At 40.4% G+C, this 17,391-nt stretch overlaps 2 protein-coding genes across 2 annotated transcripts in view; one reads left to right on the top strand and one right to left on the bottom strand.

The window, feature by feature from the left end:
• Positions 1 to 5,976, bottom strand: part of LOC117528727 (coronin-7-like) — a 111,221-nt gene extending 105,245 nt beyond the window's left edge. The window contains exons 1-2 of the mRNA XM_034191363.1: positions 5,790 to 5,976; positions 1,221 to 1,317 (exon numbers count right to left, since the gene is read on the bottom strand). Coding sequence (XP_034047254.1) covers positions 1,221 to 1,317; positions 5,790 to 5,849 — 157 coding nt within the window. The 5' untranslated portion in view covers positions 5,850 to 5,976. The remainder of the gene's footprint in view (positions 1 to 1,220; positions 1,318 to 5,789) is intronic.
• A 786-nt stretch (positions 5,977 to 6,762) lies between these two features.
• On the top strand, positions 6,763 to 16,551 carry LOC117528560 (dnaJ homolog subfamily A member 3, mitochondrial-like). The gene is given in 13 exon segments (XM_034191194.1): positions 6,763 to 7,003; positions 8,624 to 8,760; positions 8,850 to 8,907; positions 8,910 to 8,932; positions 9,704 to 9,910; positions 10,064 to 10,216; positions 10,308 to 10,455; positions 11,611 to 11,675; positions 11,937 to 12,065; positions 12,146 to 12,260; positions 15,236 to 15,352; positions 15,506 to 15,634; positions 15,827 to 16,551. Coding segments are annotated over 12 exon segments (1,476 nt in total). The 5' UTR covers positions 6,763 to 6,795; the 3' UTR covers positions 15,622 to 15,634; positions 15,827 to 16,551.
• Positions 16,552 to 17,391: the final 840 nt, after the last annotated feature.

The following is a 17,391-nucleotide window of genomic DNA, read 5'->3' as shown; positions in this document are numbered from 1 at the left end:
GTTCCAAAAATAAAAACTGGCCTCAAGCCAGCGATTCAAGCTGGTATCCAAAATGGACACCAAAATATGAATGTCTGTTATCTTTCCTTCTATTGTGTTTTGCTATGATGCATTTTAGTGGCTTTATAATGAAGAAGGATCATTTGGCAGGATCATGTGCCCAGCACACATTTTATATGTTGTGTGGGCCGCCTGAAGAGAAGGTACTACTGGCTCACCACCAGAGGGCGCCCTGCCTGTCATCGGGTTTCAGGCACCAGAGGGCGCAGTCGCCTGGCCAGGAGCACCTGTGACAGCTGTCATCCATCACTCATCATCATCATCTATAAAAGCCTGGAAGAGACACCATAACTCTGCCAAGTTATCTGCCTTACCCTTCAGGTAAACCGACTCAGCCGTTTTGGTGCCGTATGCACATTCATTGTTTTCTGAAGTCTTTGCAGTTGTGATTTATACTTGCAGCTTGTAGCCGAGTTTGTGGAAGTTGGAGGAGTTGGTCTCCACTCCTAACTTTTGACTCACTAAGTATAACAATTGACACTGCACGTTCTCCAGTTTTCCTCTGCACTCTGGGAGTATCTGGATTATTTCCTCCAGGAGGATTTCTGTGAGTTGCTGACTGTTTGCTGGGTGTACACACACCCACCTTTAACCTGTGTCTGTTCCTGCCAGCAGTACCGGATCTGACAGCTGGAAGCGGTGGCCACCTGGGGACTCAGGACTTGGTGGCTCCAGTGTGTTGCAGGTCTCCGTTGGCGGTGGAACCTCGTGGGTCCCGGCTCTTCTCTGGTTAGGCATCTCCTACCCTCGGGCCTGCCCACGCGTCATCGAGTTTGTGATTGACAGACTAAAAGCATATCTGGTTGGTTTGTGCACATTTGCAGAATAAATTATTTATTCGGACTTCCTATTGGCCGTTCATTTACGCCCCCTGGCGTGGGTCCGTGTACTTCACTTTCCCAACATTATATATGTATATATATATTTCCACTACATTAAAGCATTTCATTGTTCTTGTTATTGTTCAATAACCTTGAATATTATATGAAATATTCCAGTTGTGTGAAATTGGCTCTTTCTATATATAAATACAAAGTCGTAAGAACAAATTACATTTCCCTAAATTTTCCATATTGAATCATTATATATGGAGATCCAGAGTTCACTTGTGAAAACACAGGGAGGGGCGAACTTTTTTGACCAAACTTCTGCATTCTTACCAGCCTGCTCGGTGTTGAAGACCACCAGCGTGGAGCTCGCTTTGATGTGGTTCCCCTGGCAGCAGAATGACCCAGCCTGGACATTGTTGATCCAACCCTGATTTCAAAGACATGAACACTAATGAGGGAGGGATCACAACATGTGGACAAAGTTACTTTCATGCAAATACGAGAAGGAAATGTGAAAGCACTGAATAAAGCAAGGTCATTTTATTGACTTATTTACTGTTTCATTACAAGAAAACTCAATACGCCTCACATTTAAACAACATACAAAACAGCAGGTTATGAATGCAGAACAACATAAACAACAATACATTGATAATATTTAGAATATTCATCAAATAATGAATACTGAATTTATCTAAATTAAGTAACAGTATCTTAAATCTATATTTTCCCAACACTTTTGTGCAGTGTTGATCTGCATTTTATGGGTTTGGCTAAGGTGCCGAAGAACTAGATATCCTTTACGCTAACATGCCACTTTTTTTAACCAGGATGTTATCAAATTTTACTCATGTCTGAAGTTTACATTAAGTTGTTTAAGCACTGGCCCAGATGACAAAGAACTTTTCAAAGTTACTGTTGATTTTCAAAGATTTTGTCAAAGTACATATTTTGCAAAAACTCAATTGTAAATGAGCTAACATTTGATGCACATATGGTGCAATCATCACATTTTTCATTCCATGAAAGCAGTGACTCCATGAACATAATGTGGATTGAAATTGTTGCAGATTAACAACATGGCGCCCAACAAAACCAATAATATTCAGGATACGGCTGCACCAACAAACTTCCTAATCACTCAGTTTTTTTTTTCTGCTGACCCACTGTGATCTACAAGTTTTGTCCTGAAGCCTCCAAAAGTGGCTTGTATTACTGTCTGTGATATCCTCACCTAACATCAGACCCAGCAGCTGATATAAAGCTGTGCTGACAAGAAAACTACTAAACTGGGTCTGAGGTAACACATTTTCCTGTCTGCATAAAGTCATTTTTTCCACATTCTACCTGGACAACTTGCTCTCTGCAGAAAGTACATTTCATGACTTGATAAAGCATGCCATAAATACAATTAATCTGCACATAGTCAGTGTGGCTGACATGAAAGACTTGAATGACAGTTCTTTTAAATGCCATGTAGCGAGAGATGTACTGAGGTAAAGGAGTGAAACATCAAGGATCGGTGGTCCCCAGCTGATGACCTGGGTAGGTGGTGCCAAGGTGTTAGCTGGTCTCCAAAGAGTTATATACTAGAGAGCAGTCTAAGGCACCAGTACAGATGCGTCACAGTAATGCCAAGCAGGTCAACTAGCAGCCTGTATTTCAAATGTAAATGCACTTTTGAATGAAATCTAAACTACCAGGTGAAACTGTTGCAACAGCAACGCTGTCTTGGAAGACTAATTTACACACTGTTGTAAATATTTTTGCTGGTAACTGAGGTTCTCTTGCAAAACCTCTACGACAATGTGTAAACTTTCTTGAATTTTCTTATTTTGATGGGGAGTTTTTCTTAGCAATGGCAGCATGGTGGCTTAGTGGTTAGCACTGATGCCTTGCAGCAAGAAGGTCCTGGTATCGCTTACCACTTGCTCTCTTCTGTGTGGAGTTTGCATGTTCTCTCTGTGTTTGCGTGGCTCCCTCGGGGTACTCATGCTTACTCCCACTTCCAAAGACATTCTGGTTAGATATATTGGGAACTGTGTGATTGTGTTTATCTTTATATATGTGGCCCTGCAATAGTCTCCAGCTACCCTGTGACCCTTAAGTGGATAGAATGAATTTTTCTCAGCAATCACACAATTTGGGAACTTCCCCATTTGGGGTAAGTTTCACTGTTGTTACCACAAAAAAGCCCATATTTTTACCTAAAATTTAACATTTCAAAAGTCTATGAGTAAGAATCCGAACAGTGCTTTATGAAGCAAACAAAACCATCTAAATAAAAAAAAAAAAAAACAACATCCTGGATCCTACTGCATGTAGGTGTTAAAAAGATTTGTATAATTGTTAGCATGCCTATTGCATTATGTCGACTATACGGCTGTGATACATCCCAGAAATTGTCGAAGGAAAGCTAACTAATCAATTTCCAGACTCAGTCTCATTCTGAGATGAATGGAATTATGTAGTAAACTTTGCAAGGGCAATTCTTCGATAGCACCTGAGAATAATTCTTCAGACTCATCACAGCTGCATTTCACCATTGTTGCTTTCTGTCTCCTTGTTACAACTCCTGTCATGTCACATATTTCTCCTATACAGTGTTTCATTTTGACATCAAGACTTGGAGCATCTGAAAAGCTGCAAGAGCTGAAACAACATTATGCACCAGCTGCATTGGGGTGTTTAACATTCAGTGCAGCAAAGCGCCACCTGCTGTCCGAGAGTCTGCACTAAGACTGGAGTTATACCTGCTGCAAAGACCAGCCACTCGTAAGTTCCATTTTACTGCTTCAAAGGTGATAGAGAGAGGTTGAATGGGCCATTAATCCTTGTTCTGTGATATGATATGTAGCCCAAAAAAAATTGGTTGGGTCTGTAATGGCTCAGAACCTTCTTAAAAGGCTCTCTGAAACAGCTATGTTACTATGCTGGGTTTAGAATGCCTCGTTTGCCTTTAATGGCGTCGTTTCGGGCAACCTCATTATGAAATGCAAGTAGGTGGCGCTGATCGGTTGCCGTTGTTTGATTGGCTGCCCTTGCTCTCACTGAAAAGAAAGCATTATTTATTTATTTTCATTGCTTATATTTTCTGTTGTGTTTCTATTCAGGTTTTTTTTTGCCTCTTTCTCTAAAATTGTATATAATAATCATTAGATTATTAATATATAAACAAAAATAAATTTAAGAAATATTACAATTTGAAAACAAATGCACCCGAACGTGATGACAGCTGCAATGCTAACTTTTAACATTGAAAATGCCATAGACATGCTAACGCGTTAGCATCGCTCCCGTTTTTAAGTTATAAAATACACCTATCAACTGTTTCAGAAGAACATAACATGTCGGTTTAACATAGAAAAGGTAAATAATACTCACAAACGTATGCTCTTTAGGGTTTTAGCAGGAGAAAATTAAGCAAAAGAAAGAAAGAATAATCGAAGCATTGCTTCAATCTGCGAAGCACTGCTTCGATTGGTTCAAGGTTCAAAGCAAAGCCGCGCTGCAGAAAAGTTGTTTACGGACCCGCTGCAGGGTCTGTAATCAATACAGAAATTATCATTTTCCTGACAAACACCCCCCAAAACAACGGCCACTCTGAAGGACTGATAACATAATCGTTAAGCACAAAGCTTATTGATGTCGGTGGATCGAGTCATTTCTTAATGATACCCAAAAGGAACCGGTTCTCGATACACATCCCTAGCTGCTAAGGGAAGTTAGCTCATTCCCTTTAGAGGAACAACCAGAGCTAACGTGCCATTCTAATGTGCAATTCTTACAACAGGAATATGGCGCACACAAATTTAAAACAAAAGAAAATGTGATACACACAGGCTGTACTGATTGCTGGGTTGATTTTGTCGCAGAGTCGGAACTGACCCTCTACTGAGTATTAAATGCCGACTGAAGCCAGCTCGAAATCGTGCAAGGTTTGTGAAACAGGCCTCCGTGAAATGCGCAGAGCAAAGAAATAGTCGGCGGTTGTATGTACTGGGGATGCGGTTAAAATGAATAAAAGCCAGTGATCGCGTACATTGCTTTCCGTGGGAAGATCGTAGTCCGCTAAAACAGCCTGGGAAAGCACACCGTTAGCTCGCCAAAGCTTCTCTTCCAGTGTTACGAATGGGTGGGCACAACCTTAGGAATAATTAATTTCGAAGGGGTGTGTGTGTGTGGGGGGGGCTATTGGTGAAAAAGTGACGTAGGTTTTCTCTCAAAAACGGATTGGCCTGTTTTCTAGGGGCAATTCAAAAAAAGGAGAAATACTTGAAACAGAGGTTCTGAAACTTGCTGGCACTTCGTGTGTATTCCCCACAGCGGGGAGACTCTGAAGTAACACCAAAAACATGAAAAAGATGATTTTGATTCTCTATCCCCTTTCAAGTAAAAACAAGGTAGAGGATTATATAACACATCTCAGAAGAGCTGCAGGTGCTGCAACTTGCAACAAATTGCATCCGCTTATTTGGCAGATGTGTGTGCAATAATCAACCCGCCAAGAAATGTTACTTCTTAGGTTATGCAAACCAACTGCTAGTCAGAAGAAGAATGCACATCGAAATTGTAATATCTGCCCTCATCTGACAATGAAAGTCTGTGCGGATCTAACACTGGCAATAATTCCAATTGTGCACTGAAGAATTCTGCAAAAAGTAAGGTAGCTACACTGTAATGACACAGTAATAGCGTAATAACATGGTAATGAGCTTTGCAACAAACTACCGGCTCGTAGTTGCTGTGAAACAGTTTAGATGTTTGGTGTTTTCTCTGAATTTATTCAGCCTTCCAGATGCAGGAAGTTCAACCTACATACCTTGCAGGCAGCACAGCTACAAATGCTAACGTTAGCAAGAAAAACCAGCGGTACTCAGACACCCGTATCTTACTCACATCTTTCTTGGCAATTTTCGGAGTAGTATTTCTGAATTTTGAGATCTTAAAGCGGTTCATGCTGCCCCCTGAAATCGACTTTGCTGCCTTCCGGGTGTTTCTGTGTCGAAAGGCTGCTCGGCTCCTGCTACAGCTGATAGTTTGTGTCTGTTGCGCTGATGGTGATCGTTTGTTTCGTTTCACGGTGCTGCCCTGCTACACGGAGCTAAACCTCACGTCGGCACACGCTGTATGTAAGAGAAAGCCCCCGCCTTTACCGGGCTGCTCAGGTATTAAAACATGCGCAACTCATTTGACGTCTTAAATTTCGTGAATAAAATTGTTTTAAATCAAAAATTTGAATTAAAAGACTGTCGATATATGTAAGTAGTGCCGTCGTGGAGTATATGTTTCCTTTTTAAATGGTCAAGGCGTAAAACAATATTATTTGAATTAAACTTTGTTTTTTTTTACATAACAGAACAAGCTACATACCAAAACACAACATACAATGTAAAAAAAAAAAACTTTAAACAAGCCCAATGAAAGAAAAGGAAGAAAACACATAAACGAAGTTTAAAAAATATAATTTAAATTAAAGTGACAGACCTCTTTAAATTAATGTATCATAAGTATTTTGGAATATAACGTAACAGATGGCGTAGTTTTTTTCTTTGTTACGAGTTTAAAATGCTAAAAATAGCAATTATTCTCAGCCAGAACGATTTTAAAATGTGGACTTGTATGGAGAAATTTAGATTTATGGATTTATCGACATAAATGTCCCTAACAGAGGTTGGCGGTTTAATTTTTGCATTCAAAGTAGATTATTATATTTTTCGATTTCTTGCCAATCGTACGCAATATGTAATTCTCAAGGTCATTCCAGAAGGTGACACCGAATTACACTTTGATGAGAATTAGAATTATCTTAAATTTTGATTTTGGGGTGCGTCATGAATAAGCTCTTGGCCACGCCCCCTGTGTTTGCACATGCGCAGTTTGTCACCACCTCGCCGGCGTAGGAATGATGGCGTCGTCGGCTGTTCGCTGCTCCACACGCTGGATCACAGTTATCGTTTCTTCTGGACGTCGTCATGCCGGTGGCGCTATTGTCTGCGCTGCCCGCGGAGAGGTCCGGACCTTTTCTAACCTTACAGTGGAAAATTTGTGGCGTGGAGGGAACGTGGCACACGGCGGAGCCGGGAAAGCGTTGACATTGAGATGGCTGTCAGGTGAGTGTGGCGGCCTGTGCTAAAGCAGGCTAAGCTAGCCAACAAGTTCGGGGGTTATTATTGCTTTATTATTGAATAAGTGAACATACACAATAACAGTAATAACACAAACTGTTCACAACAACGATGGAAGAAATTCACGGAGGGGGAAAAACAGATGAGTGGTAACTCGGTGAAGAGGTTAAAATAAATAACAGCTTTGTTTAATCACAAAATCGAGTTCTGACGCATGAATTTTAGGAGGCATATTGTTGATTTTCCAGCAGTCCAACTGATTTTGCTGCTGTCATTAGTTTCGTCCCTCAGTCGATGCCTATACGTTCAAGACCATAAGTGTCTGAACTGACAAATTTCATAATTCTGCCCTTTTCGACAACAACATTGGACTTGAAATTAAACATTCAAGGTGTGCTTGTAGTGTGACTTCTAACTTGAAATCATGGACTTGAGCAAATATACTACATTAACCCTTTGGCAATTACAACTATTTTTATATACAATCCCTCCATAGGAATATTGATACAAATCAACACTTTTACAGCCAGTTTTTTCTGGACAAGTCAGTGGATGGGCATTTCCAAGTACAGTATGTTACTGTATAATAAATCTGTCTGCAGTCGGTAGTTAAGTGATTATGCAAGGACGTAAGACATGTGACAGCTCTGTAGGAGTTATAGGATTCTGTGGCTGTGATATGAGAAACTGTCAATAGTGCAGTTTTTGTCTCTTCCATCACCAGTTTTGTCGCTTCGTGGTGGAGTGGCACAGAAAAGGATTTCAGACAAGAAAACAAGTCAAATCTTGGTCCAAGTCTTCCATGTGCTTTCACTCAAACTGTAGGCAAACATTTCCTGTCTTTTTACCCTGTGCATTGTGTGTGTGTGTGAGACTGGACAGAATAACTCAAAAACAGCTGGAAAGATTTCTTTCATACTTGGTGGCAATATTACTTGGATAGATGTCTAGAGGTGATTATATTTTGGAATAGCTTAATCAAAGGTCAAGGAAAACAGTCCAAAAAACCTTGTTGTGTATCAACAACCAAGAAGCTGAGATGGATAATCAAAAAAGTATTTTGATCAGCAAAATATTTGTGATTGATTGCAATGGATGACTTGATAATGAAGTTGAGCAGAAGTCATAGAATGACATGATGTGTATTTATTACTTGTGTGTTTATATCGTGTGGTGAGCGCGTAGGGTATGCAGCAGCCCTCTCATGCTTTTCTGTTTCTTTCTTCTTCTTTTTTTAGGAAATCCTTGTCTTTGCATTTCCCTGACCAGAATTATGGTAGTCAGTTTGTTACCTTTTGAGTTAGTGTCTACAAGCAGATAAAACTGATAAGAAATTCCGCCAATCAGAAGAAAAGTGATGCATGTATTTCACATTTTAATGACCTGATTTTTGTCAGTGATTGCTGGGAGATCATTATTTCTTCCCTGCAGTAATCCACTTTTCTGGTATCACAATATTCAGCTTTAAAAGGTATATTTGACAGAGACTCCAAGATATGATTATCATGATACACAATATATCGTTCCACCCCTCGTGATGGCACTGGGCAGCTGAACAGTCTCTGACTGTATTTACCCTGATACTGTGTATGGCACTTTTTTTAGGTGTCAAATCGTCCAGCGTTTGCTCCTCGTGGTCCTTTCACACAAGTACCCCTGCCAGCAGCAAACAAGACTACTACCAGATCCTGGGAGTACCTCGCACAGCTTCCCAGAAAGAAATAAAGAAAGCCTACTACCAGGTCTGCTCACCACCGAACATGCAGGTTGTGTTGTCTTCAGATGACTAGTTCTCACAAAAGGTGAGCATGTGTTTTGTTTGTTATCACAGATGGCCAAGAAGTATCACCCAGACACAAACAAAGACGACCCACAAGCCAAGGAGAAATTTCTCAGCTTGCTGAAGCTTATGAGGTTTGGTTTCAGTCTTTATTCAGGCTTTCAGTAAGATACAGAGGACAGGGTGAGATGGAAACTATCGATCTGCTGTGGTGACCCTTAACGGGAACAGCTGAGAGAAGAAGAAATATTCTTAATACAGCAGTCATAAATGGCAGACAGCTGGCTTTTTTGTACAGCTGATTCCATTTGATTCAATACATTGTTTTGGGGTTTTATTTATTGATTAGTCCTTTGGACTGAAGGGCCAAAAGAATTAATGCCATGAAGATTAGTCCTCTGTGTGCAGTGTGCCATTTGGAGATTTTCTCAAAATGGCATTTTTCACACACTGATATTTCTCAGATTTCTTTTTTTTTTTTTTTTCTCTTGATGGAATTTTTCAGAAATTTGGTAGAACCAATCCTTTGGGGGGGATTCTGGCTATGATATGCTGAGGTTACTCATTGAATCCTTGTGGGCACCTCCCAAAAGTGAGGAAAAAGGCAGTTTTTCTACTGTTTGATTTGTTGCAGAAAATCTGTTCACAGAATTTTTCAGAAATTTGGTCCAGACATTACTTGGGCGATTGATCATGGTAAGTCGAACATGCCATGGCCAGGCTATCGCTCCCACCCCCGAACAGTAAACATTTCAGGCAAATATGTACAAATGATTTACCCAGTGCCACTTTCCTCACATTTGATCAAAATGACTTTCTTTGCCTAAAGGATTTCAGGATCTCTTGATCCTTTTTTTTTTTTTTTTTTTTTTTTTTAGTTTATTAAATGATTATCATTGTTCCAGGTCCTGAGTGATGATTTGAAGAGAAAGCAGTATGACACATACGGTTCAGCGGGCTTTGATGCTGGCCAAGCAGGCGGAGGGCAGCAGTACTGGAGCCGACAGACCAGCAGTGTGGACCCAGAGGAGCTTTTCCGCAAGATCTTCGGGGAATTCTCAGGGGGTCATGGTTTTGGAGACTTTAACACCATATTTGATCAGCCGCAAGAGGTTAGTGAGAATGTGTGAAGGAAGTACAATATGACAACGGACTGCCTGTAAGAGTGACTGATCTAGAGTCTGCTTTGGAAATGTCTGTTGTTGTAAATATTTGGAAGTCTTCGGTGATTCAGTTTCGTGCCCTTCCTTTTTTGGGGGGAGCAGTACATCATGGAGCTGACATTCACTCAGGCAGCAAAGGGAGTGAACAAAGAGATCTCCATTAACACGGAAGCGAGCTGTCAAAGGTGTGACGGAAAGGGCTATGAGCCAGGTACTAAGATCCAGCACTGCAATCACTGCAATGGCTCCGGCATGGTAAGAACACTGATCCATTCGGCGTCTCTGCTTAAGATAAAGATGTACACGTTTGTGGAGTTTTAAGTAATGGGTGTATTCCCCTTTGAAGGAAACTATAAACACGGGTCCGTTTGTGATGCGCTCTACGTGCCGTCGCTGCGGCGGCAAAGGGAAAGTTATTACCACCCCGTGTTATTCCTGCCGTGGAACAGGCCAGATGAAGCAGAAGAAGACTGTGATGGTGCCTGTTCCTGCAGGTATGTTCCATCCACTATTTTACAAAGCCCATGGAGGAGAAAGTTTAAAAAAAAAACATTCTCCATGAGATGTCGCCACAGTGTTTTTACCATCATCGCAAGCAAAGACTTTCTTTTGTTCTGTAAGTTTGGCTGTTATTCCAGAAGTGATAGACTAGCTTGTCATATACTACATGATGACTAGATAATATGATGATGATACAAATCCACATTACTGCTAAGATTGTGGAGAAATGCACACCATACTGCAGCGTGTGGATGGAATACTGCACATTGGCAAAATGCAGTTTGAGCATGTTCAAAACTTCTGCTGTTCAACTAGTTGTTATTACAGACAGAGAGGCACAGGAGATGTGTATGCATGGTACAGATTTGCACTTGAGGACACAGACGTAAAGACCCCTGGCCCCAAATTTAACTCTTTCATGGCCTGTTGCATCCACTAATTTGGCCTGCAGTGCTGTTGTGAGCTGAAGTAAAACTTGATTTTTGTGGTGGTCAGTCACATGTCATATTAGACAGGCCAGGCCACATCAGTAGATTTCCCGAACCTCCATACGGCCATTCCAGGCCTGTTGAAATCTCATGGATATCAATTGTTGAAACCTTGGCGTTTCAGGGTGAGGCCACAGCTGCAGGATGCATCAACTTGAAAAAAAATTATTCCACTACATGTTTTTCCACGTCTTATTACTTTTGTAATAGACTGACTGAAGTGTTTTCCAGTTGTTCCAAAGGCTCTCTTCTTCCTTTTTTTGTTGTTGAGATTATAAAAATTTCTACACAAGTTCTGTCACTAAAAAATGAGGAACTTTCTGCAGCAACTCAGACTGCTCAAAACAGAAAGTAGACTACAACATGCCATGTGACCTTTTCCAACCTCTACAATTGACTGAGAATCAAAGATCATCTAGAACAGAGATGCATTTCACAGCTGAGAGTTTGTAGTTTAAGGAAATGGTTTAATGAAGTCTCTTTGTTCCATCACTGATCTGTTAACAGAAACATGGTGAAAATTACACTTGCATGCACTGACATATCCATTGAGCACAGAAGGTTAAACTTGGCACTTGTTATCACAGATTCCTAAATATGCATATTGGCTATTAATATAATTAGCCAGTTAAATGTGGGTTGTTTTGTTTTTGCGCTTAGGTGTGGAGGATGGTCAGACCGTGCGAATGCCTGTTGGCAAGAAAGAAATCTTCATTACATTCCGGGTGAGCATCTTTGTAAACTGCTCACTGTTGCTACCGATAGTAAAGTGAACATGAGCGCGTATGTGTGGTGAAGGTTGACATGGAGTGTGCATAATGAGATCACGTGTATTTGTGCTGACGATTAAAGAGTCTGAACTGTTTTTACACTGGATTAACAGTTTGGTCTGGATAAAGGATGGCCCGTAGCACACTGCCATTAGATTGATTTTTAAAACTGTCCATTTGATGAACAGTGTGTTTTGTGATTGGTTTGGGTGACAGGTCCAAAAGAGTCCTGTGTTCAGGAGAGACGGTGCCGACATCCACTCTGACCTTCATATCTCTGTGGCTCAAGCCATTCTAGGCGGCACAGCCAGAACACAGGGCCTTTATGAAAACCTCAACTTATCAGTGAGTAGACATACTGGCAGCTTTCCACTCTGATGGAGGAACATTTTCCACTGAGAAACATTTTTTCTCCCCATCTGCAGCTTCCTGCAGGTGTTCAGACAGACCAAAGGATATGTCTTACAGGAAAGGGAATCGCTCGTGTCAGTGGCTATGGCTACGGAGATCACTATGTTCACATCAAAATCAAGTCCCCAAGTAAGATTTTTTTGAAACATGTTATTCAATATACTCTTGAGTATAGTATTTGGCAGACATGGTTTTTAAGTTATTTCACAATAACTGATAAGGAAATTCTTGCACAATATCGGTCATTCTTATTATTCTTGTTGAAAAGTGTTATTTATAAGTAGCCCTGCAATGACTCAACAAATCAATTATTAAATTAATTACAACTATTTTGATAATTGATTGGGTTTTAATTGGGGTGGGGGGTGTCACTCTGTACTTTCCCTATTCAGTTAACTGGCTGGTCCCAATATTTATTTAAAGTTGTATGCAAACGTTTGGGCACCCCTGATAGTTTTTCATGATTTTCCTTTATAAATCATTGCTTGTCTGATCAGAAATTTCAGTTAAATATGTCATATAGCAAACGGACACACTGATATTTGAGACGTGAAATGAAGTTGCTAGTATTTACAGAAAGTGTGCAATAATTCTTTAAACAAAATTGGGCAGGTGCATAAATTTGGGTACCCTTATCATTTTATTGATTTGAATACATTTAGCACTAATTATTGCAACACAAAATTGGTTTGGTAAGCTCAGTGACCCTTGACCTATAGGTGAATCCAATCATGAGAAGGATATTTAAGGTGGCCATTTGCAAATGTTTCCCCTCTTTTCATCTCTTCTGATGGGTGGCAACATGGGAGCCTCTAAACAACTCTCAAATGACGTGAGAACAAAGATTGTTCAACATCGTGGTTTTTACAAAAAGCTATTTCAGAGATTTCAGCTGTCAGTTTCCACTGTGAGGAACATAGTGAGGAAATGGAAGACCACAGGCACAGTACTAGTTGAGGCCCGAAGTGGAATGCCAAGACAAATCTCATAAGCTGAAGCGAAGGATGGTGAGAACAGTCATAGTCAACCCACAGACCTGCTCCAAAGACCTACAGCATGATCTTGCTGCAGATAGTGTCTCTGTGCATCGTTCAACTATACAACGCACTTTGCGCAAGGAGATGGAGGAAGCCTCTTCTGTGTACATGCCACAAACAGAGTTGCTTGAGGTATGCTAAAGCACATTTGGACAAGCCAGTTTCATTTTGGAATAATGTGCTGTGGACTGATGAAACTAAAATTGAGTTATTTGGACATAACAAGGGGCAGTATGCATGGCTGAAAAGAACACAGCATTCCAAGAAAAACACTTGCTACCTACAGTAAAATTTGGAGATGGTTCCATCATGCTGTGGGGCTGTGTGGCCAGTGCAGGTACTGGGATTCTTGTTAAAGATGAGGGTCACCTGGATTCCAGTCAATATCAACAAATTCTTGAGAACAATGTTCATGAATCAGTGACAAAGTTGAAGTTGCGCCAGGTTTGATCTTTCAATGAGACAACAACCCTAAACACTGCTCAAAATCTACTAAGGCATTCATGCAGAGGAACAAATACAACGTTCTGAATGGCCATCTCAGTCCACAGACCTGAATATTATTGAAAATCTGTGGTGATTTTAAGCGGGCTGTCCATGCTTGGAAACCAACAAACCTGAGATGTTTTGTAAAGAAGAATGGTCCAAAATACCTTCAACCAGAATCCAGACTCTCATTGGAAGCTATATAGTTCACGAGCTAGTCATGAATTTTGACGTAATCGGTACCACTTAAAGGGAAAAAACAACACTTAGAATCCAGCCTCAGTGTACCATGGCCTACACAAAAATGTATGATAGCCATCCCAGGGTGGTAGCTGTAGCCAGGTAGGGGTCAATGAAGAATTACACAGAGGTCAAACTTTAAAAATGCTCCAATCATGTTTAAAAATATATCACATCTATGATGGAATGTTATGGGGTAAAAACAGCAAACATGGTGACAAAGGTCAATTTCAGTTTGTACAGGGGTCAAAAGTTGCTCCAATTTCAGCAAAAAAATGATGCAAATTACTGCTTGAAATAAAAGGATCAATAAATGGAATAGTTTTGACTGTGTTGAATGCTTTGTCTCCAAGTAAAGTCAAACAAGGTCAACATCCATTGAATTCTATGACATGTGACATATGTTACCTTGTAACTTGATATCTAAGCATGACAGATGGCGCAAACTATTCCTTTTTACAACCCCATTAACCCAAACAATAATTTACATAATTTTTTTTTTTTTTACTGAAATTGGAGCAACTTTAATATTTGACCCCTGTACAAACTGGAATTGAAATTTTTGCTGTTTATACCACATAACTCCAGAACATTCCATCATAGATAGTCCAAACTATACGTTTTTGGAATTGTTATGATCAGACAAATAATGTGATATATTTTTCAATATGATAGGAGCATTTTTAAAGTTTGACCTCTGTGTTAACCCCTACCTGGCTACAACTACCACCTTGTCATGGCTATCATACATTTTTGTGTAGGCCATGATACATTGAGGCTGGATTCTAAGTGTGTTCCTTACCCCCCCCCCCCCCCCCCCCCCCCCTCCCCCCCTCCCACCCCCCCTTAAGTGGTACCGAAAACCTGCTTGGCCCATGGACTAATAGGAAGCGTTTAGAGGCTGTTATTTTTTGCAAAAGGAGGATCTAGAGTGCCCAAATTATGCACCTGCCTAATTTGTTTAAAAGAATTATTGCGCACTTTCTGTAAATCCTATAAAATTCTTTCACTTCTCAAATATCACAGTCTGTTTGTCTGCTATATGATATATTCATATGAAAATGCTGATCCAAATAACCAATGATTTATAAAGGAAAATTATGGAAATCATCATGGGTGCCAAAACTTTTACATACAACTGTAAATTGTCTGCAATAACTTAATTTTGTTTGTTTGTATGTTAAATCGATTGAGTAATTTTTGAGTGTGAACTTAACAGTCCAACAAACAGATGCAGATCAGATTTAACTTCTTTGGATGAAAAAAAGTGGAAAGAATTATGGTGCAAGTGAAAGCTGAAAATAAGTTGCAACAAATCTTGAAATATTTGAAGACGTACAGAAGTTGTCTTCCTGTGCAGAATGCTGACGGACAAACAGAGGGCTTTGCTGATGAGCTACGCAGAGGACGAGACGGATGTGGAGGGGACCGTGAACGGAGTCACAGTCACTGCCACAGGTACAGGATAGACTGCGCACATAGACATTTCCTTTACAAAACCACCTCTGCCCTCTTAGTTGATGTACTTTATACTTTTTCATGCACCAATTTGTGGGTTTATTGGAAGAAATCACTGCCAACTAAGCTGATGCAGTGTTAACTTCTGTCCAGGTGGAGGCAGCAGTGGTAAGCAGTCTGAGGCAGGGCAATCTAGGAGTGACAAAAAGGAAGAAAGTGAAGGAGGAGGCTTTTTCTCCAAATTAAAGACATTATTTAGTTCCTCCTGACAGCCACAAACAGGTAGGAAGAGAAAAAATTCATCTCAAATTCACATTTGTTCTTCAACTGTTTATTAGTTTTTCCAATCTGCTTTGTGGCTGTCAAGGATTAGTGCATTTGAGGGACATTCTGTCTGAAATATCCAACTCACATGTCGCTCGGATCTGATCTACTTTCAGTTTAGGATTTTTGTTGTTGTTTCTTATTTTCAAGGTAAAAGATCTTGGAACTGAGGCACTTCATCAGGTGGTCTGAGGGCAGAGAGAGAGGACACCTTTGTTCCTGACAAGTTTTAGTTCTTGGCTCAGGCCTGGGATGGTTCTGGACTATCTGGATGAACCCGACCAGTCCTGGAGTTGGTGATGAGCAGTGAGTAAGACTGAGGATGACTCGTTCTTTTCCTCTGCCAACATCAATATGCACCAGAAGATGCAGTGTGCCATTTGACACTCTGCAAAGACTCAGTTACTACAAATCCAGCTGTGCATGTTTGTTTTTCCTGAATCGCCGTATGAAAATTATCCTTGTGCACAGATTTAAATATTAGCCAGTCTTACAGATAGTCCAAATTGACTGTTTTCTTCTGTCTGCTTCGATGTGGCTCTTCTCACAAATACTAAAATTTATCCCAATGTTTTTCATCATTTTCAGTCTCAAAATGTTAACCCTGCTTATATTTAAGCCGGGGTTTGTGCGGAACAGCCTGCTGTAGTCAGATTGGACTCTGATTTGTTGGCTAAACTGCTGCAAACCTAATTTTGCTAATTCTCTGTACTGAGAATGTTGCTGTTTATTGAACCGTACACAAGAGAATTTATTCAGTTACAGAAGGCTGTTCTGCATCTGTAGTTACGCTGACACAGACAGTTGTGGATTGTACAGTGTCTCATCCCGATGTACTGCACATGTACAATAAAGCTATGATCTGAAAAATCTTGTATAAGTGATAACCTGAATTTTTTGAATATTTCACTGATTCACATCCATTCAGAGATGAAGAATTTAAGGCCTCACAGACTGACAGTGTCGACGAGACCAAATACATGTATTTAATAAGGCAGTAAAATGTTTAAATGTTACTTTTCTCAAACCTTTTTGCAATATCCTATAAAATTTTAATGCAGTTAACTTTAAAACTCCTGAGTGTATAATTATTTAACTGATTTTCTACAGTTGTCTACATATTAAAGTTACATATTCATGTAACTTTCAAATACATGGAAATACTGGTCATTACAAGAGGAAGTCATCGGTAACGAGGTTCTGTGTGTGTGTGTGTGTGTGTGCGTGTGTGTGCGTGTGTGTGTGTGTGTGTAATAAGAACCTGAGCCGTGCAGATTTTAACTAGAGACATCACAAAATGCCCTGCGCGCAGTACTATTTTCCATGTAAAGTGCAGTAATATGTACATGTGTGGGGTAGGTATTTGGTTGAACCCTAATGTGTTTGATGTAAACTGGGATACACAGTGGAAAAATTGGAGATTGACATATTTATTTAGAGGATGTGGCCAGCAGTGACCATAAAAAGTCGGTAGCCATCGAACAAATGTAACTATTGGTAATTTTTTTTAAAGTGGGTCAAGGTCACCACCCTTCAAACCCATGCGAAGTACTCTTCCAAGACATGTACCCACTATATATGTAGTTTCTGCGAGCAATCGGTGCCGAGCTACGTTGCGGCGAAGGATTGGACAGTTGTGACCATTGGTGACCTTGAAAAGTAGGTCAAGGTCACCGGCCTTCGAACCCATGCGAACTACTCCAAGGCATGTACCC

Source organism: Thalassophryne amazonica, chromosome 16 (genome assembly GCF_902500255.1).
Source record: "Thalassophryne amazonica chromosome 16, fThaAma1.1, whole genome shotgun sequence".
Lineage (NCBI taxonomy): Eukaryota > Metazoa > Chordata > Actinopteri > Batrachoidiformes > Batrachoididae > Thalassophryne > Thalassophryne amazonica.
Note: the sequence above shows the minus strand (reverse complement) of the source record. Positions and strands in the feature narration are given on the sequence as shown.